This window comes from Budorcas taxicolor, chromosome 13, assembly GCF_023091745.1.
Source record: "Budorcas taxicolor isolate Tak-1 chromosome 13, Takin1.1, whole genome shotgun sequence".
NCBI lineage: Eukaryota > Metazoa > Chordata > Mammalia > Artiodactyla > Bovidae > Budorcas > Budorcas taxicolor.
This window is the reverse complement of record NC_068922.1, coordinates 31,323,551-31,348,466: the sequence shown is the minus strand read 5'-3', so window position 1 is coordinate 31,348,466 and position 24,916 is coordinate 31,323,551. Positions and strand designations below refer to the sequence as shown.

Sequence of the window (24,916 nt, the reverse complement as noted above, 5' to 3'; positions counted from 1 at the left end):
GTACCATTTTGATTACTGTAGCTTTGTAGTATCGTCCAAAGTCTAGGGGAGTTCTGCCACCTGCTTTGTTCTTTTTCCTCAGGATTGCTTTGGCAATTCTGGGTCTTCTATGGTTCCATATACATTTTAGGATTATTTGTTCTAGTTATATGAAAAATGTCATGGGTAATAGATTGCTTTGGACAGGATGGCTGTTTTCACAATGCTAATTCTTCCAATCCAAGAGCATGGAGTTACCTCTCCATATCTTTGAATCCTGTTCTTTTTTGTTCATTATAGTTCTCAGCATATAAGTTTTTGATCAGGCTTATTCCTAAGTTTATTTAATTTTTTGGTATGATTTTTAAAGGAATTTTTTTTGCATTCCTTTTTTGATATTTCATTGTTAGTGTAAGGAAATGCAACTTATTGTGATATTTGAAGTGCAAGAATCTTTAAAAAGAAGTAGTAACTATACTTTGGCGATCATTTTAAATTCAGAATCCTTGCATGTCTGTTTTCGCTACTTTTTAGTTTTAATTAAGCTTGACTTTGAATGAAAAGAAATAGACATTTGATGTATTCAATTGATCTTCCATTTCACAACTAGATGTCAGTGTTAACGTACCTGATTACATGTTTCAGGTTGATTATAATGAGGTAATTCAGGAATTACTCACCTATATGAGATACAGTTCAGAAAAAAATGATAAGGAAAAGAAAAAAAAAAAGCAACTTTCCTTATTTCAAAGGAGGCCAGTTAATTTTATATTTACATTCTAAAATGTTTTTTCCCCACATTAGCTATGTATGAACAATTTAAACTTTTTGGTTTATTTGGTTAGGAAAGGCGGGTAGAGTGTGTACTTATACCTTTTACTGCCAACAACCAGAAGTTCTTCCTTGCAGCTTTTCCAGAAAGTGTGATCAGAAAAAGGAGGAAAATAATCACTATTCAAACGTGGTGTGTATGTGTGTTTCTTGCCCACTTATTAAGAAACATATTTAAGAGCAGGAATTATGCATGTAATTCCAGTGACATTTCTAACATTTCTCTTCAAAGTCTCTCTTGACATAACTAAATCTGCCTTTTTTTTACTTTAAGACTCATGTAAATGGGAATATGATACCCCTTATCCTTTCCTTGTAGATCTAATCTGACAATTTTTTAAAATAATTTATGCTATGTTCATCTAATTATACAGTATCTCACCTTTTTCAAAATCTATGCTTCCTGTTAATATTAACAAATATGCAGTCCATAATAAACCAGAAATATCATGAATAAAATCCAGGTAAAGCAGTAGATCAAAATACTGAAAACACATCCTTCCCTTCTACTTTCCCAAAAGATCCTGTGGATCTCTTTTTCCCCAACTCTCTCCCCTCTGAGAATGACTACTCTTGGACCATTTAAAGTGATAGGGCTCCCTTAGGCAAAATCTACTGAATTATATTTGTTTGGATTTTTTAAACACTTTCAAAATCTGTGTATGCAGCTTAACAAAGATTTTTGAAGGCTATAGATTTAAAGTATACAGTAAGAAATATCAAGACAACTTGTCTTTGGAGCTCAGTTTAAGGTTTTGGTAGAATTGAAAGGGTTGGTTTTTAAGAGTATTAAGTAGTTTAACTTTTTCCTTAACACACTCGTACCTCAAAACAATTCTGTTTTGAAAAGGCAGGGTGAATTAGTGTCAGGAAGATCTTAGTATGTTTATTTTTCATCATGGAAATAACTTTCTAGGTCATGTGGTAGATCCTAATTTTATTATAGTATAAAATATGTGCACACAGTGCATTTGTTTATTGACTTTAAAAATGTATTGTTTTCTGAGAAAGAATTTTTGGTTCATCAGTTTTTGTATCACCACATAAAACACGCCTTTGGCAGTTGTTTTTTGTCAGTTTTTATGTCTTCCGGGCACATAATACAAGAAAATAAAATTAATTATTGATTGTGGTACAGATTTGGCATATCACTGTGGGTTTTCAGTCAGCCTGTAAAAAGAGAAAAATCATATCAGCTAACTCCAGGCAGTCCCAGCTTGCTGTATATATAATAGAAATGCAAGCAGGCGGCATCATGCTAATTACAACACTTCCTATTTAGCAACACAGTGGAATAGTTCAATGAAATTTACTTAATTCCAAGCTCTCTTACAATGATTAGTAGTTGCTTAGTTCTTAACCTTGATTATAAGGTTTGTGATTTTGCAAATTGATTCTTACATACTAATTTTTGTTATTTGTTTAAAAGCCTTCTTCATTTATGTTTCAAGATCTCTCTGATACCTTTGACAAAGATATAATTTAGAACTCAAATTTACTTTATACAAAGGCAGATAAACTAATTATTGGATTTAGACTCAATTAGAGGCAGCTGCCTATGATATTACTAACTGGACCATGACGCTTCCAGTGACCTATATACAAGGCAGCAGGGTACCTAGAGTTGGTCCTAGCCCAGGTTCTTGAGCCTGGTAGTAGACGTGTAGTAAATATTTACTTGGATGCATTTATCCCCTTGTTTCTCTCTGGCATCATATTTCCTAGGCCTCAGTGTAGTGTTGTGATTGTTTCTGAGTGTGTGTTTGCTTCCTCTTTGCCCCATCTTCTGTGATCTGGTTTTTATTTCCAGGTCCTTATTACATGCGGCCTAGCTCCTCACATCCTAATGTTTTTCTTTTCAATTTTTTGATATTTGGGCTGCCAAATTTAACTTTTAAAAGAAATGGTTATTAAAGAAATAGCTATTTGTAGCTACTATTTAACTTTGTAATACTTTCTCTGATAATTTTCCTAAGACGTCTCAAATACATTTATTTCAAGAACTCTTCACATATTCTACTGATTTGGGACAGGGTTTACACATAATTGGGTTTGTATGTGTTTTGAGAAAGAAGTGCAAAGAGGGTGATAATTGCAAAATACAACAGCAGTTACAAATTTTGACTGCTCTTTGAAGACTATACCAAAATTCTCTGAATCTGAAAGCATTATGAAAATGCCTTTCTTCAGCTGCAAGTCAGAGCAATGAAGGAAGACATACCCTTGTAATTATTTCTTTTACTCGTCTTATGTTCTCTCCTGATCTGTCAAAATTTTTAATTTTTGGTCTGTGAAATTTTTATATTTGGATACAAATTAATTTTTCGTTCCATTTAAAAACTTACCTAAGCCTTCAAGGAGTGAATTCTGTGATATGTGAGTTACATGTTAATAAAGCTCTTAAAAAAAATTTACCTGAAACTTACCAAAACTTACCTAAAAGCATTTCCAGTGGTAGTGGGAAGCAGAATTATATCAATGTTAGAAGATGAGGAGCAAATTGTAGTTAATTTCTAAATTTCCAAGCCATATGGCTTTTAAGAATATCTTTCACTTTTATGTTTTTGGTTTTATTTAGGAAAACTTTCCATTTGACTCATAAATCTATACCTTAATGGAGGAAGGAAAGCAAATATGAGAGATAATGACTAAAACATTTGTCTTATTTTTAGCACCAGAATGTTGTTGAGAGAGATGAACCAGAGGTACATAAATATTCCACTTCCCACCTAGTTGTTCCTGGCTTTGTTGTTGACTGACAGCCTGAGATCTGACTAGATAATTGAGGAAGTGAGGAAATGTACTACAAAATTCTGTTCTTTTAGCTCTTTTTTATAATGAACAAGTTGATCTTAAGGACTTGACATTCTAAGATATTCCATTTGTCATTACAGAAAGCTGTATACCTGCACAAGTGGTGGCTGCTGTTGATGTAAACACTGTTGCTAATGAAGTATATAAGTATAATTTTCCTCACACACAGTTACTGGCCAAGACAATTGAAGTGAGTAACAATTATTATTGTTTTAATAAGTATATAGCAAGTAAAAATGTGATTGAGGAATACTGCAAGATACTGATTTCTGGTGTCTTCATTTGAAGATAAGTCATATATAAATGAAAAGGTTTAGGGGAAGGGAATTAAGTTTATATTTTTTAATTCTGTCAGAAGGTAGCATGTTATTTTTTTTCTTTTTTCCTTTTTAAAAATTTCTAGCTTTAGAGAGATACGATCAGTAATTTGGTCTTGAAAGAATTGAAAAGTAAGCATATACTCTACTTCTAAATGTTTAGTTTTATTAAACTTGGCTTAATTCTTAATTTTTAAGCAGTACTCAGGTACAAAGTTGGAGAAGGAAATGGCAACCCACTCCAGTGTTCTTGCCTGGAGAATCCCAGGGACGGGGGAGCCTGGTAGGCAGCCGTCTATGGGGTCGCACAGAGTCGGACACGACTGAAGTGACTTAGCAGCAGCAGCAGCAGGTACAATATATACATAGCAGGAGGGAAAAAAGAGAAAATGAAAAAAAATCATTGGTTATATTATTGGGTTGGCCAAAAAAGTTCTGTAAAGTTTTCTGTAAAGGTGTAGGCAAAAACCGGAATGAACTTTTTAGCCAACCCAATACTTACTGAATGCTACTTAAAAAAAATTTTTTTTTTAATTTTTAATTGAAGAATAATCACTTTACAGTATAATGTTGGTTTCTGCCATACATCAACATGAATCAGCTGTAAGTATACCTATGTCCCCTCCCTCTTAAGTCTCCCTCCCACCTCTCACTCTATCCCACTCCTCTAGGTTGTCACAGAGCCCCAGTTTGAGTTCCCTGAGTCATACTATAATTCCACTGTCTGTCTATTTTACATATGGCAGTGTATATGTTTCCATAATACTCTCTTCTTGTTGACACCTGTCTAAGTTAAAGATAGTTTTTGCTTGTGATGAACTCAGCAGAAGTATTTAACGCATTGTTACTTTCAAAATACAGTGTAATATGAAATTGTGTTTTTTCTCCCAGTCTTACATTGTGTAAAATTTTACACATATTTCCCATGAAACTGTAATTTAAATGCAAGAAACTGTACTCTTTGTGTATAGTTTGAGTTTTGACCAATGTCCATGGGGTTGCAAGACTCGGACAAGACTGAGCACACACACACTCATACAACTGAGTCAGCACAGTTGGGACTTTAGAACAGCCACTACCCTAAAATGTTCCTAAGTGTCAGTCTCTTACCCCAGCCCTAGGCAACCACTGATCTGCTTTCAGTCATTACAAATTAAATATTCTATTTCTAGTATAACATAAATAAAATCACGAGTGTAATTTTTTTGAGAGTGACTTCTTTTGTTTAGTGTAATGTTTTTTGCATTGTATCAATCAGTAGTTGCCTCTTCATTATTGTTCTGTGATATTCTGTATGTACAGGTATTTGTGGAAATTTCATATTGTAAACTGTGTATCTGTTCACATGTTTGACGTTTAGATTGTTTCCAGTTTTTGACTGTTATAAAAAGGTTGATATGAAGATCCATGTATAAGTTTTTGTGTGGACTTTTTTTTTCCTGTGGGTAAATACCTAGGAGTAGAATTGCTGGAGTGTATGATAGACTTCTTTAATTTTATGAGAAAAAGCCAACTGTTTTACATAGTGTTCATACCATTTTATAGTCACACAGTCAATGTTTAAGTGTTTCAGTTATTTTACATCTTTACCAAAAGTTGCTATTGTCAGTCGTTTAAATCTAAGCCTCTCTTGTGAGCATACAGTGATATTGTTATTTTAATTTGCATTTCCCTGGTGACTAACAATGTTGAGTACTTTTTCATGTGATTATTGGCCATTTCTATGTCTTTGATGACATTTCTTTTCTATTTTTTTTGTTTGTTTTTTTTATTGTTTGGTATGTTTATGCTTTTTCATACTGTTCATGAGGTTCTCAAGGCAAGAATACTGACGTGGTTTGCTATTCCCTTCTCCAGTGGACCTAAACTGTGGGAAAGTCTGAAAGAGATGGGAATACCAGACCACCTGACCTGCCTCTTGAGAAATCTGTATGCAGGTCAGGAAGTAACAGTTAGAACTGGACATGAAACAACAGATTTGTTCCAAATAGGAAAAGGAGTACGTCAAGGCTGTATATTGTCACCCTGCTTATTTAACTTCTATGCAGAGTACATCATGAGAAACGCTGGGCTGGATGAAGCACAAGCTGGAATCAAGATTGCCTGGAGAAATATCAGTAACCTCAGACATGCAGATGACACAACCCTTATGGCAGAAAGCTAAGAAGAACTAAAAAGCCTCTTGATGAAAGTGAAAGAGGAGAGTGAAAAAGTTGGCTTAAAGCTCAACATTCAGAAAACTAAGATCATGGCATCTGGTCTCATTACTTCATGGCAAATAGATGGGGAAACAGTGGGAGACTTTATTTTTGGGGGCTCCAAAGTCACTGCAGATGGTGACTGCAGCCATAAAATTAAAAGACGCTTGCTCCTTAGAAGAAAAGCTATGACCAACCTAGACAGCATATTAAAAAGCACAAACATTCCTTTGCCAACAAAGGTCCTTCTAGTCAAGGCTATGGTTTTTCCAGTAGTCATATATGAGTATGAAAGTTGGACTATAAAGAAAGCTGAGTGCTGAAGAACTGATGCTTTTGAATTGTATTGGAGAAGACTCTTGAGAGTTCCTTGGACTACAAGGAGATCCAACCAGTCTATCCTAAAGGAGATCAGTCCTGAGTGTTCTTTGGAAGGCCTGATATTGAAGCTGAAACTCCAGTACTTTGGCCACCTGATACAAAGAACTGACTCATTAGGAAAGACCCTGATGCTGGGAATGATTGAAGGTGGGAGGAGAAGGGGATGACAGAGAATGAGATGCTTGGATGGCATCACCGACTCAATGAACATGAGTTTGGATAAACTCCGGGAGTTGGTGATGGACAGGGAGGCCTGATGTGCTACAGTCTATGGGGTTGCAAAGGATTGGATATGACTGAGCAACTAAACTGAACTGAACTGATGTTTGTGCTATTATCATTTAGTTTTAAGAAATGTTCACATTTTCTGATTTCACATTGTCAGAAATATGTGTAACAAATATTTTCTCCAATTCTGTAATTTGTTTTTCCTTAACTGTGTTCATGAAGTGCAGAAGTTACTTTTTTTTTTTTTTTTTCGCTTTTATGGGACACTTTTTCTGTCTTGTGAAGTCTTTGTTTACTCCATTTTTTCCTGTTAGTTTTATAGTTTTGGCTTTTACATTTAGGTTTATGACCCATTTAAATGGTTACGTTTTGTGTGTGGTCTCAGTCAGTTCAGTCGCTCACTCGTGTCCGACTCTTTGCGACCCCATGAATCGCAGCATGCCAGGCCTCCCTGTCCATCACCATCTCCCGGAGTTCACTCAAACTCACATCCATCGAGTCGGTGATGCCATCCAGCCATCTAATCCTCTGTCGTCCCCTTCTCCTGCCCCCAATCCCTCCCAGCATCAGAGTCTTTTCCAGTGAGTTAACTCTTCTCATCAGATGGCCAAAGTACTGGAGTTTTAGCTTTAGCATCATTCCTTCCAAAGAAATCCCAGGGCTGATCTCCTTCAGAATGGACTGGTTGGATCTCGTTGCAGTCCAAGGGACTCTCAAGAGTCTTCTCCAACACCACAGTTCAAAAGCATCAATTCTTCGGCACTCAGCTTCCTTCACAGTCCAACTCTCACATCCATACATGACCACTGGAAAAACGATAGCCTTGACTAGACAGACCTTTGTTGGCAAAGTAATGTCTTTGCTTTTGAATATGCTATCTAGGTTGGTCATAACTTTCCTTCCAAGGAGTAAGCATCTTTTAATTTCATGACTGCCGTCACCATCTGCAGTTATTTTGGAGCCCCCCAAAATAAAGTGTGACACTGTTTCCACTGTTTCCCCATCTATTTCCCATGAAATGATGGGACCAGATGTGTGTGGTCTCAGGTAGGGGTAATTTTTTTTTTAAGTGCATATAAATGTATCCTAACACCATTTTCTGGAAAGACTATCCTTTACAAATTCTTTGACATCTTTGTTAAAAAATAGATCATATGTGTGTGAGTAAATTTCTGAATTCTCTCTTCAGCAGTATCTATGTTTTTATCCTTATATCAATAACACACTGTTGGTTATTGTAGCTTTCTAATATATATTAAATTCAGGCAGTATAAGTTCTCAAAATTCTGAATTTATTTTTTAAGATGATTTTGAATACTGTCTAATTTACAGTTCTGTATAAATTTCAGAATCAGCTTGCCAATTTCTACCTAAAAAAGGTATTTTGATTGAAATTTCACTGAGTGGTTTTGGAAGAACTGAACTCTTCATAAAATAATCTTCCAGTTTATGAATATGGTATCTCTCTTTACTTATTTAGGACTTTATTAATGTGTATCAGCTATATTTTATAATATTTAATTAATATTTTGTGATATTTATTTATTAACCTCGTAGCCTATAACTTTGCTATATTGACTTATTGGTTCTGATAACTTTAATATTGATTTTTTAGGAGTTTTAACATGTACAGTTCTATTGTGTGAGGAAAAATAGTTATACTTTTCCCTTCCAACCAGTGTGACTTTTTCCTTGCCTTATTGCATTGTCTAGGACCTTCTTTACAATGTTGAATAAAAAGTGTGACATTGGACATCCCTGCCTTCTGCCAGATATTAGGGGAGAATTATTTAGTCATTTATCATTTAACATCTTAGATGTTAGCTGTATATTTTTCATGTATTACATGCTTAGAGGAACATGGGTATTTAGAAGCAGGTGAAGTAAATGAGAAGAAGACTGGCAAAAAGGTTGGAGGAGAAATAGGTCTGGGAGTCTTAAGAGTCAAGGTAGGAGAGAGTTTCAAAAACAAGAGAAGAATTGGTCAGAGGGATAGCAGTAGCTTTAGAAACTGGATTTTTAAAAAAAAAATTATTTAAATACTTCTATGAGAGGAACCGGGAGACACAGGTTTGATCCCTGGGTCGGGAACATCCCCTGGAGGAGGAAATGGCAACCCATTCCAGTATTCTTGCCTGGGAAATCCCATGGACAGAGGAGCCTAGCGAGCTACAGCCCATGGGGTCACAAAGAGTCAGACATGACTGAAGCGACTGAGTATGAGCATGCCTTTTATTAAGTTGAGGAAATTTCCTTTTATTTCATTTTCTAAGAATTTGTATTATGAATGAATAGGTTTTGAATTTTGTCAGAAACTTTTTTTTTCATCATTTAACCCAATTATATAAATTTCCCTTTTATTCTGTTAATATGGTGATCATATCAACTCCTTTTTTGAATGTTAAGTCAGTATTGCATTCCTAGGGTAACTCCTACTCTTTTATGATATAGAATCAGTTTTATGTTAAGCTGCATCCCAGTTGCTAACATTTTATTAAGTATTCTTACATTTATCTTTGTGACTTTTGTACTTTCCTCATAAAATATTTGTGTGGTTTTGATATTAGGGCAATATCAATACTAGCTTTATATTGAGCTGAAAGTTTGTTTGCGTTTTCTGTGAGATGTTATGGAAAAACTCAAATGAACTTTTTGGCCAACCCAGTTGGCTTCACAAACTCTTATTTTCTCTAAGAGTCTGTGAAGAACAAGTATTAGATCTTCTATAAATAATAGAATTTCATCACTGGAGCCATCTGGACCTGGAGGTTTTTTTTTTTTTCTCATTTATTTTTTTTATTTTTTAAATTTTTAAATTTTTTTATTTTTTAAATTTTAAAATCTTTAATTCTTACATGCGTTCCCAAACATGAACCCCCCTCCCACCTCCCTCCCCATAACATCTCTGTGGGTCATCCCCATGCACCAGCCCCAAGCATGCTGTATCCTGCGTCAGACACAGACTGGCGATTCAATTCTTACATGATAGTATACATGTTTCAGTGCCATTCTCCCAAATCATCCCACCCTCTCCCTCTCCCTCTGAGTCCAAAAGTCCGTTATACACATCTGTGTCTTTTTTCCTGTCTTGCATACAGGGTCATCATTGCCATCTTTCTAAATTCCATATATATGTGTTAGTATACTGTATTGGTGTTTTTCTTTCTGGCTTACTTCACTCTGTATAATCGGCTCCAGTTTCATCCATCTCATCAGAACTGATTCAAATGAATTCTTTTTAATGGCTGAGTAATACTCCATTGTGTATATGTACCACAGCTTTGTGGGAAGGTTTTTAATTATGAGTAAGTGTCTGCCTACAATGTGGGAGACCTGAGGTCTTGGAGTTTTAAGAGTCAAGGTAGGAGAGAATTTCAAAAACAACAGAAGAATTGGTCAGAGGGATAGCAGTAGCTTTAGAAACTGGATTAAAAAAAAAAAATTATTTACATACTTCTGTGAGAGGAACCAGGAGACACAGGTTTGATCCCTGGGTCAGGAAGATCCTCTGGAGAAGGAAATGGCAACCCACTCCAGTAATCTTGACTTTTAAATTATGAGTTTATTTATCTATTATGAGACTATTGAGGCTTTCTATTTATTTTTCATTCAGTTTTGGAAATTTGTGTCTTTGAAGAAATTTATCTTTTACTCTACTTTGTCAAGCATATTGGCATAACATTGTTCATCATTTCCTTATATCCATTGCTTATCATTCCTGATGTTAGTAATTTTTATCTTTTCTGTTTTTTCCTCTACTACTAAAGCTAGAGCCTTACCAAATTTATTGCTTTTTTCAAGTAAACAGGTTTAGATGGAACTGATTTTATCTAGTATTCATTTGTACTATTTCACTAATTTCTACTAATCTTTATTATTCTTTACTACTTTGTGTTTAATATGCTCTCTGTTACACTGCTTGCCTTGGGACTTTAGATGATTGACTTGAGTTTGTGTTTCTTTTTTAATGCAAACATAGAATGTTGTACATTTTCTTAAATTTCAGTTACAAATCACAAATTTTCCCTGGTGGCTGAGAGGTTAAAGCGTCTGCCTGGAATGCAGGAGACCTGGGTTCTATCCCTGGGTTAGGAAGATCCCCTGGAGAAGGAAATGGCAACCCACTCCAGTACTCTTACCTGGAGAATCCCATGGAGGGAGGATCCTGGTAGACTACAGTCCATGGGGTCGCAAAGAGTCAGACACGACTGAGCAACTTCAGTCACTCACTATGTTCATTTTCATCCAGCTCAAAGTATTTTCTAATTTCCCCTCTGATTTTTTCTTTGGCTCATGTGTTAATTTGTAAGAATGGTTCTAAAATTTCCAAATATTTAGGAATTTTTCAGATATCTTTCTGTTGCTGATTTCTCATTTCTGTTTTACTGGTGTCATACTGTGTATGATTTTAGTTATTTTAAATTGGTTGAGACTTGTGTTATGGCCCAGAATTCACTCTGTCTAGTGAATACTCTGTCTCCTGTTGGAAAGAATGTGTATTCTGTTTTTGTTGAGTGGACATTTATAAATATCATTTGGGTCAAGTTAGTTGATAGTATTGTCAATTTTTCTATATCTTTACTGATTTTTCCCTATCATTTGCTGAGAGAATGTTGTAATATCCATGCACAACTGTGAATGTCTATTAACTCCTTTTAGTTTTTGGTTCATTTTATCCAGAGCTCTTTTATTAAGTCTATATGCTTTATGATTGTTTTCTTGATTAATTGACTTGTTTATCATTATGAAATATTCCTCTTTATCCCTCAGAATTATTTCTTGTTCTGAAGTCTATTTTCTTGATATTAATATAGCTTCTTAAATTAATGTAACTTCTGCTTTCTTATGGTTAGTATGGTTGTATACATATATTTTATCCATCCTTTTAATTTTGCCTCTGTTTTTTGGCTGTGCCATGTGGCTTGCTAGATCTTAGTTCCCAGACCAGGAATTAAATCTGTGCCCTTGACAGTGAAAGCACAGAGTTGTAACCACTGGACCACCAGAGAATTCCCTGTCCTTGCATTTCAATTAGAATTATTATAAGATCCCTTCATATTCACTGAGACTGTTCATTTTTAGTCTATTCTACTCTGTTTGCTTCATTTTAGAAGCACACTATATTGCTGTATCTTTGAGAGGTTTTTTTTTTTGATATGTAACTGTTCATTTTAGGTATTTTTCACTTCCAGAAGTTTCAGTTAATTATTTTTTATGTTCTTGTCTCCTTATAATATTTTCGTTTTCCTTTAAGTATTTGAACAAATTAATGATATTTATAATAACTGCTTTAAAATCTTTGTTAATTCCAGCATGTCATTTTGGGGCTTGTCTCTATTGATGGATTCTTCCTCCGTTCACCCCCATTTGTCATGGGTCACATTATCTTGTTTTATTAGCATTGTAGTAATTTTTTATTGGGAGCCTAACATTGTACGTTTTACATTTTTGAGTGCTGGAGTTTACTGTAATCTTTACTGTAGTCTTTACTGTTGGATTTTGTTCTCAGAAGTAGTTGATTTCAGATCATCTTGATTCTTTTTGAGGCTTATTTTAAGCATTTCAGAGTGTATGTGGAGTAGCCTTTACTATAAGGGTAGTCTAATCTTACTGCTAATACATGACCTTTCTTTGATTGCCGGCTATTAAGTGCCCCGTGTTCTCAGCTAGGTTGTGGTGACAACTCGAATGATCTCTTGCCCTGAGATCTGGGAATTTTTTTGGCTTACAGCTTCCCAGTAATGGTTCTTTTCCTGGCAGTTGGTCTTTGCCTACTTCAAAGCATTTTGCTTGATAGATGCACAGGTTCATGCTCAGCAGGACACTCAAAGGGAATGTTATGCAGATTTCTGTATTTCATTCCTTATGCAGCTTCTTTTAGTGTGGTAGTCTTGCTCTGCAAATTCTAGTCACCTTGACCTTGAATGCCAATGTCTCTCTTCAACTCATCTACCTTCCCAGGTACAGTGTGAGTGTCCTTTCCCTTCACTGCTGTGTGGAAATTATCTCCAGGTAGAAAGTCTAATTATCTTCAACTTTTTTTTTTGTCTTTTTCCGAGGAATGGCAGTCCTATCTGCCTATGGTCCAATATCTGAAAATAGTTATTACATTTCTCCCAGTTTTCTAGTTTATTTACAAAAGGAAAGTAAGTCTCAGAATTTATTCCCTCCAGACAGAAGCAAAAGTCTCACAAATTTTATTTAAGTAAGATACAGTTCATTATACCATGAAGTCCACCACTTTAAAGTGTACATTTTTAGCATTTTTCTTTTTTCATTTACTGACAAAGTTGTGTAAGGATTACCCCTTTCTAATTCTAGACTGTTCTCATCCCCGTAAAAAGTAACCTGGTGCCCATTAGCAGTGACTCCCCATTTCTCCGTCCCTCCAGGCGGAGGGAAACCGCTAATCTACTTTCTACCTCTATGGATTTGATTTTTCTAGGCATTTCGTGTAAATGGGATCATAGAATATGTGGCTCTTTTTTGTCTGGGTTCTTGCACTTAGCATGTTTCCATATAGACATGTGGTTACATGTGTCAGTGCTTCATTTCTCTTAATGGCTGGATAATATTCCATTATATGGATGTACCACACTTTGTGTATCCAACAGGTTTATTTTAAGCTTCCTTTTAGCTGGATATGAAATAGGTCCATTTCCTGGCTCTGTGATTGGGTATTCACAAGAAGTCATCTGTTTATGTGTTGAAGAACGTCTATCACTGATACTGAGAACAAAATATTTTTCTGCCCGGGCCTCATCGAGAGAATTACTGTGGGTATGACATCATCTTTCCAGTCACTGGTAGAGTGCACTTCATGAACATCATGGCCAACTGCACCAAGTCTGCCAGTCTCATCATGGACGTAGGGCAGAAGTAAATACAGGGTCAGGAGAAACATACCTGTGAAAAAGTAACTGAATTGACTCATATGTAGGCAATCTGCATTTAGGTTCCAAAGTTTCTGTGACATAGATTATGATAGCAAAATTTATTTTATTTTAAAAAATTGCATCTAAGTTTAAATTTAATGTAAATATGTAAAAGTTGATGCGGCCAAATATCCAATTCAGCAAGGGTTTTCTCCCACTGAACAAAATATGAAACAACAACAAAATCTCAGTAAAGCGCCCATTACGTTAGATGACTTAACCTTTTTCTCTTTTTTACCTTCTAAGGGAAACTGAGACACTTTACGTATTTGGGGTTCCCAACTACATGCCAAAAGAAATTTGGGGGCATTTAGAATAATATATATGTAACCATTTTTCTAGTGATAGCTCTATTTCAGTACTAGTTTTAATAGATGATAACAAGTCATATTATCTGCATATGAAATAAGAATACTAGGGAGAGGAAAGAATGGAGATAGGTACCTCCCACTCATTTGAGAGGAGAGAATCAGTTCATTAAAACAGTGTCTATGAGAAAAAAGACGATGTGCCTTCCTACAGCTGTTAGTCTCTTCTTGGATGTTCTCTTCAGCCCTGTTCTGTAATGGAAAGAGTATGTCATGTCCAGATCAAATGTATCAGACGTTCATTGAGGGTCATGCTTAAAAAGCAGTTGGGAATTTAATGGAGAACTTAGGAGTAATGAGAGACTTAAGGGTTTTTAAGTTTCATAAGCAGGAGGAGAAGGGGATGACAGAGGATGAGATGGTTGGATGGCATCACCGACTCAGTGGACATGAGTTTGAGTGAACTCCAGGAGTTGGTGATGGACAGGGAGGTCTGGCGGGCTGCAGTCGATGGGGTCGCAAAGAGTCAGCCGTGACTGAGCAACTGAACTGAACTGAACTGACAACAACATATTCTGATCAACTGAAATTTGAGAAAATTGACTTCATGCAAGTTATTGAGCCCTTAGAGGAACAGAGATATGACTGAGAACTAGTCTTTACCTGCAGAAACTTACTACTTAGTGCAGAAGTTGAACTGGTGAACACTTTTCTTTGGGACTTCTGATTGAATGGCAAAGACAAGATATTTCTATTCTAAAATTATATTTCTTTTCCTAATAGAAATAAGAGAAAAGAGGGGATGGGAAACCATTATGAATGAAAATAGGATTTAAACAGAAACCAAAACAAAAAAGAAAACTGAGAAAAATAATGTCAGATATAGTGGCAGTAAGACACAGTGAATGAAGATGGCAAAGGTGCATTCAATTTAGATCTCTCTGTGTCTCATGCAGCTTTGAGAAGGACAAGGGAGGAGACAAAGCAGACCCAGCAATTGTTTGTTCAAAGTGAAGAGAAGAGACATTAAAACATTCCAAATCACTGGGCTGAAAACATCACTGCAAGCTCTGCAGACTTCTTACTCATTCTAAATGTGAGAACATGGGTTAAGGACAGAGGCATGGTCTTAAGTTAGAGAGCTTTGTGGGTTCTTCCCAGAAAGTGCAGTGACAAAGTACTTGCTCTTTCATCTTTTTAGCAAATTTCTAGATTCAAGTGATTTCCATTAAAAATGTATATATATATTAGTAATTAGAAAGGAGCCTTTGAGGCTATGCTGATAGAGTACTTTTTGAAGGAAGGAAGTAACATAAACAAGCAGAATATTTACAGAAAAATTGTGTGAAGAAGCAGAAGAAAATTACAAACACGCATCTCCAGTAGTTTGAAACCTTAAATAAAACATGATATCTTCAGGAACTCAAATAAATGTATTGTTGTTCAGTCACAGTCATGCCCGATTCTTTGCAACCCCATGGACTGTAGTATACCAGGCTTCCCTGTCCTTCACCATCACCCAGTTTGCTCAAACTCTTGTCCATTGAATCGGTGGTGCCATTCAATCATTTCTTCCTCTGTCGTCCCCTTCTCCTCCTGCCTTCAATCTCTCCCAGCATAAGGGTCTTTTCTAATGAGTTGGCTCTTTGCATCAGGTGGCCAAAGTATTGCAGCTTCATTCAAAAGCAATAATAAGACAATAGACTTGAAAACTATCAGTGGCCTGGGAAGAAGAAAAAGAGATGATAAAAATAAAACCATTATAGAAATAAAAGTTATGTCAGAGTGGCAAACAGAGGACAGCAAAACAAACGGGACAAAAACATTCAGTTCAGTTCAGTTCAGTCACTCAGTCGTGTCCGACTATTTGCGACCCCATGAATCACAGCATGCCAGGCCTCCCTGTCCATCACCAACTCCAGAGTTCACTCAGACTCACGTCCATCTAGTCAGTGATGCCATTGAGCCATCTCATTCTCTGTCCTCTTCTCCTCCTGCCCCCAATCCCTCCCAGCATCAGAGTCTTTTCCAATGAGTCAACTCTTCGCATGAGGTGGCCAAAGTACTGGAGTTTCAGCTTCAGCATAATTCCCTCCAAAGAAATTCCAGGGCTGATCTCCTTCAGACTGGACTGGTTGGATCTCGTTGCAGTCCAAGGGACTCTCAGGAGTCTTCTCCAACACCACAATTCAAAAGCATCAATTCTTCGGCGCTCAGCCTTCTTCACAGTCCAACTCTCACATCCATACATGACCACAGGAAAAACCACAGCCTTGACTAGATGGACATTAGTCGGCAAAGTAATGTCTCTGCTTTTGAATATGCTATCTAAGTTGCTCATAACTTTTCTTCCAAGGAGTAAGCGTCTTTTAATTTCATGGCTGCAGTCACCATCTGCAGTGATTTTGGAGCCCCCAAAAATAAAGTCTCCCACTGTTTCCACTGTTTCCCCATCTATTTCCCATGAAGTGATGGGACCGGATGCCATGATCTTCGTTTTCTGAATGTTGAGCTTAAAGCCAACTTTTTCACTCTCCACTTTCACTTTCATCAAGAGGCTTTTTAGTTTCTTTTCACTTTCTGCCATAAGGGTGGTGTCATCTGCATATCTGAGGTTAGTGATATTTCTCCTGGCAGTCTTGATTCCAGCTTGTGTTTCTTCCAGTCCAGCGTTTCTCATGATGTACTCTGCATAGAAGTTAAATAAGCAGGGTGACAATATACAGCCCTGACGTACTCCTTTTCCTATTTGGAACCAGTCTGTTGTTCCATGTCCAGTTCTAACTGTTGCTTCCTGACCTGCATACAGGTTTCTCAAGAGGCAGGTCAGGTGGTCTGATATTCCCATCTCTTTCAAAATTTTCCAGAGTTTATTGTGATCCACACAGTCAAAGGCTTTGGCATAGTCAATAAAGCAGAAATAGATGTTTTTCTGGAACTCTCTTGCTTTTTCCATCATCCAGCAGATGTTGGCAATTTGATCTCTGGTCCCTCTGCCTTTTCTAAAAACAGCTTGAACATCAGGAAGTTCACGGTTCACGTACTGCTGAAGCCTGGCTTGGAGAATTTTGAGCATTACTTTACTAGCATGTGAGATGAGTGCAATTGTGTGGTAGTTTGAATATTCTTTGGCATTGTGTTTCTTTGGGATTGGAATGAAAACGGACCTTTTCCAGTCCTGTGGCCACTGCTGGGTTTTCCAAGTTTGCTGGCATATTGAGTGCAGCACTTTCACGGCATCCTCTTTCAGGATTTGAAACAGCTCAACTGGAATTCCATCACCTCCACTAGCTTTGTTCGTAGTGATGTTTTCTAAGGCCCACTTGACTTCACATTCCAGGATGTCTGGCTCTAGGTGAGTGATCACACCATAGTGATTATCTGGGTCGTGAAGATCCTTTTTGTACAGTTCTTCTGTGTATTCTTGCCACCTCTTCTTAATATCTCCTGCTTCTGTTAGGTCCCTACCATTTCTGTCCTTTATCGAGCCCCTCTTTGCATGAAATGTTCCCTTGGTATCTCTAATTTTCTTGAAGAGATCTCTAGTCTTTCCCATTAAACATTAACAGAAGTAAATGAAAAACATTCCTGAAATAAAACCTCCAACAATTAATGAACTGTATTACCTGTGAACCCTTACTGAAAAAAAATGATTCAGTAACTTAATCTAACTAAGCAAGCAATGAATCAGTGTGGAAAACCCAGAAATAAAGCTGCCATGTTAGGAAAGAAATTATGGTCAGGAAGCAAGGTGAGAGTGTTATAAATCTTTGCAGTGTAAAAATACTATAATTGGAGTAGGAAGGGAAAGTGAGATTCAAAAAATATGTCTATTCTTTGAAAGATAAATGAAGCTGTAGATTTTTAGGACATTGTTTCATGTTGTTGTCAGGAGCTCAGCTGAGCTGTCAGGGATCAGAGTAGCTGATTAAAGCAACAGGGCAAAAATGAAAGAGTGAAGCCTTGATTACTTGCTGTAGAGAAAATGTCTATGCCCTGCCCCCTGTTCTGTTTCCCTAAGGTACAGCACCCCGCTGGGAAGTTGAGTAAATCAGCAGACATGGGAGTCAGCTAACAGTTGAGGGAGCCCCTGGTATTGGAGGAGAGTGCGATTTGCTGGATATAGTCATAGCAAGAGAAGTATCTTCAAGGGCTCCTCCTCCTCCCAGAAGGAGGCCTTGGCAGAAATAGATGGCAGCTGAAGAGGACTCTGTGCCCACAGATAGAGAGATCTTCGAATGCAAATAAGTGAAGAGCATGACCTTCCAGGGGGCCTTGCTGTCAGAGACTGCCAGGCACTGGCCTTGCACCAAGTCTGGAGTGGGTAGGATGACTTTCCCCAGCACCTGCTGGGTGAAGCCTTTGTCATGGCCTGTGGTCAGGCCTGAAAAATGCATGTAGGTTTTTAACCAAGAACAGGACAGTTACAAAGATAATTAGTAATAAAACTAAAATCTGGTATTTATCTAGATAGGAGATGGAAAATTACTAGTTACTACAATATAAGTATGTGAGCTGAAAACTTGCTGGGTTTGTTCAGCTTTGTATTCCCAGACCTATCACAGTGCTTAGCATATTATAGATACTCTGAAATATTGGTAGGTTAGATTATGAACATTGTCTAATGAACTACATATTGTGCCTAAAAAATGGAAAAATGCCAGGTATAACAGGTATTTCAGAACTGATATTAGATAAGATCTGTCTAAAGGCAAAATGTGTTTTTGAGTCATAGAAAATTGCTTTAGAATGGGGATTAATACAATGATCAAGAAAGTTCTGTTCTTGAATAAAACATGTAATTTTGAACAAATTATTCATGAACAAAACATCAGAGTTCATAGGGCAGAAAAGAGTATGAAATATCCACTCAGTAAGTTTTTATTGAAGATTTACCATGTGCCACAATGTTTTAGTTCTCTTTGCTGCTGCTGCTAAGTCGCTTCAGTCGTGTCCGACTCTGTGTGACCCCGTAGACAGCAGCCCATCAGGCTCCCCTGTCTCTGGGATTCTCCAGGCAAGAACACTGGAGTGGGTTGCCATTTCCTTCTCCAATGCATGAGAGTGAAAAGTGAAGTCGCTCAGTCATGTCCGACTCCTAAGCGACCCCATGGACTGCAGCCTACCAGGCTCCTTTAGATTAACAATAAATTCACTAAAACAGTCAAAAGTAGTTGTTTACTAATCTACCAATTTCTTCCTGAAGTTTAAATGAAAATTAAGTGTGAGAATGACCAGGAAGCTTTTTGAGAAGAGAAGTAATAAAACAAGTAGTGTGACAAAGTTGCTCATCAACACTTGGTAAATGAAGTTACTGCGTGAAGTTGATCTAATGTTTTCTGAAAGAAGGATTTTTTTTTAACTTGAATGCTCTGGTTATAAAAAAAGAATAGATTTCCATTAGTGTTATTATAAAATATCAAATTATTAGAGTTAATTCATGCATCTCTGTAACTACTTTCTTGAATCCTGTCACATACACTGACCTAGACTGCTAAATTAGAGATAGTTGTGAATGGTTTCCTGAGTGATTAAGTTTTGCATAACTGCTCTGTCATTTGGGTTGTGCTATTTAAAAAAATCACCCTTTCCAAAAATCCTTTAAAATTGTAATTTTGTATGTCTAATTGGAGGTATTGGAGGTGTTAACTGTTTACTTCTTTTAGATTCTAGACTTAGGATGCTCCTAATGTTAAAAGTTGTTTGTTTTTTATTTTAATTTTAGGAATTTAGCTTTCATCAGTCTACAGTCAGTTGTGAAGTCAGTAAGTTGCTTTTCTTAATAGCCCTGTGCTAACTAGCTATGTAACTTAAGTACCTGTGATAATGGTACTGCTCTGCCCCAGGTTTCGTGACACACTGTTGAGTGTATGATTGTCAGATTGTTTTCTTTAGAACTCAGGGTTCTAGAGGTGCTTTGGGAACTTTTCAATATTTAATTTTCATTTCATTTTACATATACATCTTAAACTACTTTTAAAAGCCTGTGATTTAAAAACAATAGACATGTGCATTCAAACTTTTAATACAATAGAGACAACTGATGTGTTCAACAAGTTAACTCTTTTCAGAACTCAGAATAAAGCTTTTCCTGCTTTTTCCATGAACTGGAACTTCTTAGAAAAGTGTTGTAACTAGGAATGTTGGGATTCTGGGCTTGTTGCTTTAAATTTCTGGCCAAGAGTATATTCTAACAGAGCCTAATGAGAATTGACCAAACCCATGATTTGTATTTCTCTGTATTTGTCTTCTGATACTGTATATAAAGGAGCAAAACACTGCATCTTAAAACTATTTAGCCCAGTAGGCATTGTTTGGTTAATCTTGTTTATAATCTTTTGAGGTTCTTTGACTACACACAACTGTAAAACAGTATGCAGACATCTGAAAGTGGGACCATTTTCTGTTTGGTGATATACTGACAGAGACAGACAGGAGAGAAGGGGTGACTGGTCAATACATCACATTTTCTAAATAAATAATACTAATAGAAAGGGATGAAAGAGATGGGAATACCAGACCACCTGACCTGCCTCTTGAGAAATCTGTATGCAGGTCAGGAAGCAACAGTTAGAACTGGACATGGAACAACAGACTGGTTCCAAATAGGAAAAGGAGTACGTCAAGGCTGTATATTGTCACCCTGCTTATTTAACTTATGTGCAGAGTACATCATGAGAAATGCTGGGCTGGAGGAAGCACAAGCTGGAATCAAGACTGCCAGGAGAAATATCACTAACCTCAGATATGCAGATGACACCACCCTTATGGCAGAAAGTGGAGAAGAACTAAAGAGCCTCTTGATGAAAGTGAAAGAGGAGAGTGAAAAAGTTGGCTTAAAGCTCAACATTCAGAAAATAAAGATCATGGCATCCGGTCCCATCACTTCATGGGAAATAGATGGGGAAACAGTGGAAACAGTGGGAGACTTTATTTTTGGGGGCTCCAAAATCACTGCAGATGGTGACTGCAGCCATGAAATTAAAAGACGCTTACTCCTTGGAAGAAAAGTTATGAGCAACTTAGATAGCATATTCAAAAGCAGAGACATTACTTTGCCGACTAAGGTCCGTCTAGTCAAGGCTGTGGTTTTTCCTGTGGTCATGTATGGATGTGAGAGTTGGACTGTGAAGAAGGCTGAGCGCCGAAGAATTGATGCTTTTGAACTGTGGTGTTGGAGAAGACTCCTGAGAGTCCCTTGGACTGCAACGAGATCCAACCAGTCCAGTCTGAAGGAGATCAACCCTGGGACTTCTTTGGAAGGAATGATGCTAAAGCTGAAAGTCCAGTACTTTGGCCACCTCATGCGAAGAGTTGACTCATTGGAAAAGACTCTGATGCTGGGAGGGATTGGGGGCAGGAGGAGAAGGGGACAACAGAGGATGAGATGGCTCGATGGCATCACTGACTCAATGGATGTGAGTCTGAGTGAACTTCGGGAGTTGGTGATGGACAGGGAGGCCTGGCATGCTGTGATTCATGGGGTCGCAAAGAGTCGGACACGACTGAGCGACTAAACTGAACTGAATAGAAAGGTGTTAATAATTCTCTAGATCTTTTGCTGAAATTAGTTATGAAATAAAGTTCTCCATGTTTGATTCCTGAAATCACAGCAGTCTTAATTAGACTTGAGGTATCATAGAGGCATGAAATGCTTAGGGTCTAACTTTCCAGCTCTGCTTGGGCTGGTCCTAGGGTTTGGGGAAAGTCACTTAATCTTTTATAGCTTCAGCTTATTGCTCCGCTTCCTTTACAAAATCACTTTGCAAAGTTAGTTTAACTGAAGTTTATTTTAAAAGTATTAAATGTTTTATAAACTTTTAAGTGTTATAAATAAGCAGTCACAATTTCTGATATATTTAGTTGTAATTAGCATGTTTCCTTTTTCCCCCTTCGACACATGTTTTTATATTCTTTTCCCCCCTAAATATTCATTCCTTAGGGCATTACACTAGAAGAGTTTGACAGATTATCTTTCAATATGATTTTAATGAGCCCACCCTGTCAGCCCTTCACAAGGTATGTATATTACATGTTTCTCTGTTAGGAAGAATACTTTTGAAAGATTCATTAAATCAAATATACTGTAATTTCAAGCACGGACACTATAAAGTCCATTCACTGCATTTCCCTAGTCTTGAAATTTTTCATACGTAATTCTCTTTCTCTATTCACATTTATAAGTCAGCGTTAATCATGAGGAAAAGAGCAGTTAACTGCCAGATGAGCACAGTGATTTGGGCATAGTCATTGTAGGTATGGCAAGACTATGTGGTACCTCTGTAATACCTAGTGAAGATAAAATATATTTCTGACCCAAATTACCTTGAATTATTTAAATTAATCAGCATTCTGGAATATCTTCCTAACACTGATTAATCAGTCAATTTTCATAATAAATATTCAAGTCCTAAATTACTTAACTGTAAAATTTTAAAGCTAGTCAAGAATGCATCTGTGAATTTTGCATTTCTCAAAATTGGTATGTACATTTAATAATACATACAATTAATAAAATAGCTTTTTTAAAGCTTTGTTCCAATTCACTTTCTTCTTATAAGGTATTTATTTGACTGTATTTCAGGGAATTATATTTTAGATAAAATCTTGACTAATCTATCTTCATTTAGATATTTTTAACAGTAGTATTTTTAATTAAGTAATTATGATAATAATGAAAGCCATCCAAATGTCTTACTAGATTTTGCCATGTAATTCAACAAGCTTATGGGATGTGCATTAGTATACTGTCTTTTTACAGTTGAGCAGCTGAGACATAGAAAGTTTAAGTAATTCTCTCAAGGTCATACATTTAGAAAATGTAAGGGCCAGGATTTATCAATTATTTTATATCATTCCATTTAAACACATAATGCAGTTTTAAGTTTAGTAAAAATTCAAATTTAAATAAATATTCTGCTCATGCTTAATTTCCACCCAAGTTTTTATTTGTTTCAAGTTTTCTAGGAAATTAATTCCTCAAGGATTTATTGTGCCTCTACATTAGAGGTATTGTTTTTAATGCTGCAGTTCTGTTACAGAACTTACAGACTGACAAATATTAATAATTACTTTGTAATGTGATGTAAGGGGATAATAAATGAATGCTAAACTGCCATGAGAACATAGAGGAAAAAGGTGTTATATTGCTGTGTATCAGGAGGGAGGAATTCTTTCGGATGTGATGTTGGAATTGTGTCTGAAAGCAGACTGGGAATTTATCAGGGAAGGATGACTTTCCAAAAACACCTTTGTGTAGAATCAGCCTTTACATTCCAAATAAAGATTGTCCTGAGCTATGCAAAGGTGTGGCCTTTTTGACTGCCATGAGTGGGAGGCTCAGAGCAAGAGTGCAGCCCCAGCACTGTGATGCCTCAGAGGTTCCTGCAGTGGGGCCCATGTCTTTCCTATGATACCATTCTTGCTCTGTATCAGCCCAGATCCAGCTGCTAATGGCCGCAGAGTCTGATTCTGCAACACAATCATTATTTGGAACTCTGAGAGGAAAGGGACTAAATGAGAAGAAACCAAGGTTTCTGAGGAATCTATACAAGTCTACTCTCCTCTCCCTTTGAGCCTCAGATCTACTGATGATTTTGGTCCTGCTATCAGGCATGAGGAGCTGATAAGTGATGTCAAGTAATTTAAGACTTTGAAGCTAATATGTGACAAGGTCTTAAATCCTAATCCTCTGTTGTTATAATTCATGCCCAATCTAGTCTTCCTTTCTGCTTGATTCTTGATCATATTGAATGTTACTTATAAGATCTAATTGCTGATCCAAATACCACCTTTTCACATGACCTGTTGACCTAGTTAGTCTAACCAAGTTGCAACACCTTTGTGTAGAATCAAGCCTTTACCTTTATTGTCTCCTGTGTACATTGAAAAAGATTGTCCTGATCTTACCTACTATCTTGGTCTACTTGGATGTGATTAGTTATCAGTGCCATCAACTCTTATATTGCCACCCTGCCCAACCAACTCATCCCCCTGAACTTCTTTTGTCTCCTTTAGTGCAGAGCAAAAGGTGTCACCAGCCAATTTTGTGTGTGTGTGTGTGTGTGTGTTTCCTAAACAAGTTGATTTTAAGAGGATAATTGTTTTTAATTCTTCATTGACTTCTTCTTCTTTGCCTCATGTAAGTCATTTAGGCATATTATTTTTTTATAAGTACCACATTTACTAGACAGACAAAGCTTTTTTTGTTTTAATTAAATGAATAAATATGTTTTGTTCTTTATAGCAACAGATATGATCATATTTTTTGTGAGGACCAACTAATTGTAGTTCTCTGTTTTGCCTTTTTAAAAGTGACTTGATATCTTTATGTAAAATTCTTGAACTTATTTTCTTAATCCCTTTCAGAATTGGCTTGCAAGGTGATGTGACTGATCCAAGGACAAATAGCTTCTTATATATTCTAGACATTCTCCCAAGGTAAAAAGTTAGATTCTTGTACAAGCTTTGCATCTGGAAGAACTTGATGTTTATCATTTTATAGAGATTAGCAGCTTCTACGGATACTATACATGCCATTTATTTTCTGCCATGACTGATAGAGCAACTGCAAATGTTTGTTGATTCTGCAGTGCTGCTAAAGTGAGTGACAGGGTGTTACAGCCTAATAGCCGAATTGTATTGCCTCTGCTCACAGGATTAGTGCAGATGATGCTAATGTTAGTGAATGCTGTTGCCCATGGTCTGGAAAATCACACTGCTAACCCTAGAAGCTGTATTCCACATAAACGTCAGCCCTTTGAACTGCCATTCTATGCAGTTCAAAGCTCTATGCAGTCCTGTGTTTTCACTTAAACTTCAGTGGAAATTAATATTTCGAATGTTATCCTTATCAAGTGTGCCATGTTTATGGGGGAAAGGGTTAAAATATGTCATCTCCATCCTTTGTAAAATTCTTTTCTAAA

General features: G+C 36.7%; 1 protein-coding gene across 1 annotated transcript in view; it reads left to right on the top strand.

Moving 5' to 3' along the window:
* The window catches only part of TRDMT1 (tRNA aspartic acid methyltransferase 1), a 62,384-nt gene that overhangs the window by 25,659 nt on the left and 11,809 nt on the right, over positions 1–24,916 (top strand). Inside the window, exons 2-4 of the mRNA XM_052651007.1 lie at positions 3,705–3,814; positions 21,934–22,010; positions 24,360–24,431. Coding sequence (XP_052506967.1) covers positions 3,705–3,814; positions 21,934–22,010; positions 24,360–24,431 — 259 coding nt within the window. The remainder of the gene's footprint in view (positions 1–3,704; positions 3,815–21,933; positions 22,011–24,359; positions 24,432–24,916) is intronic.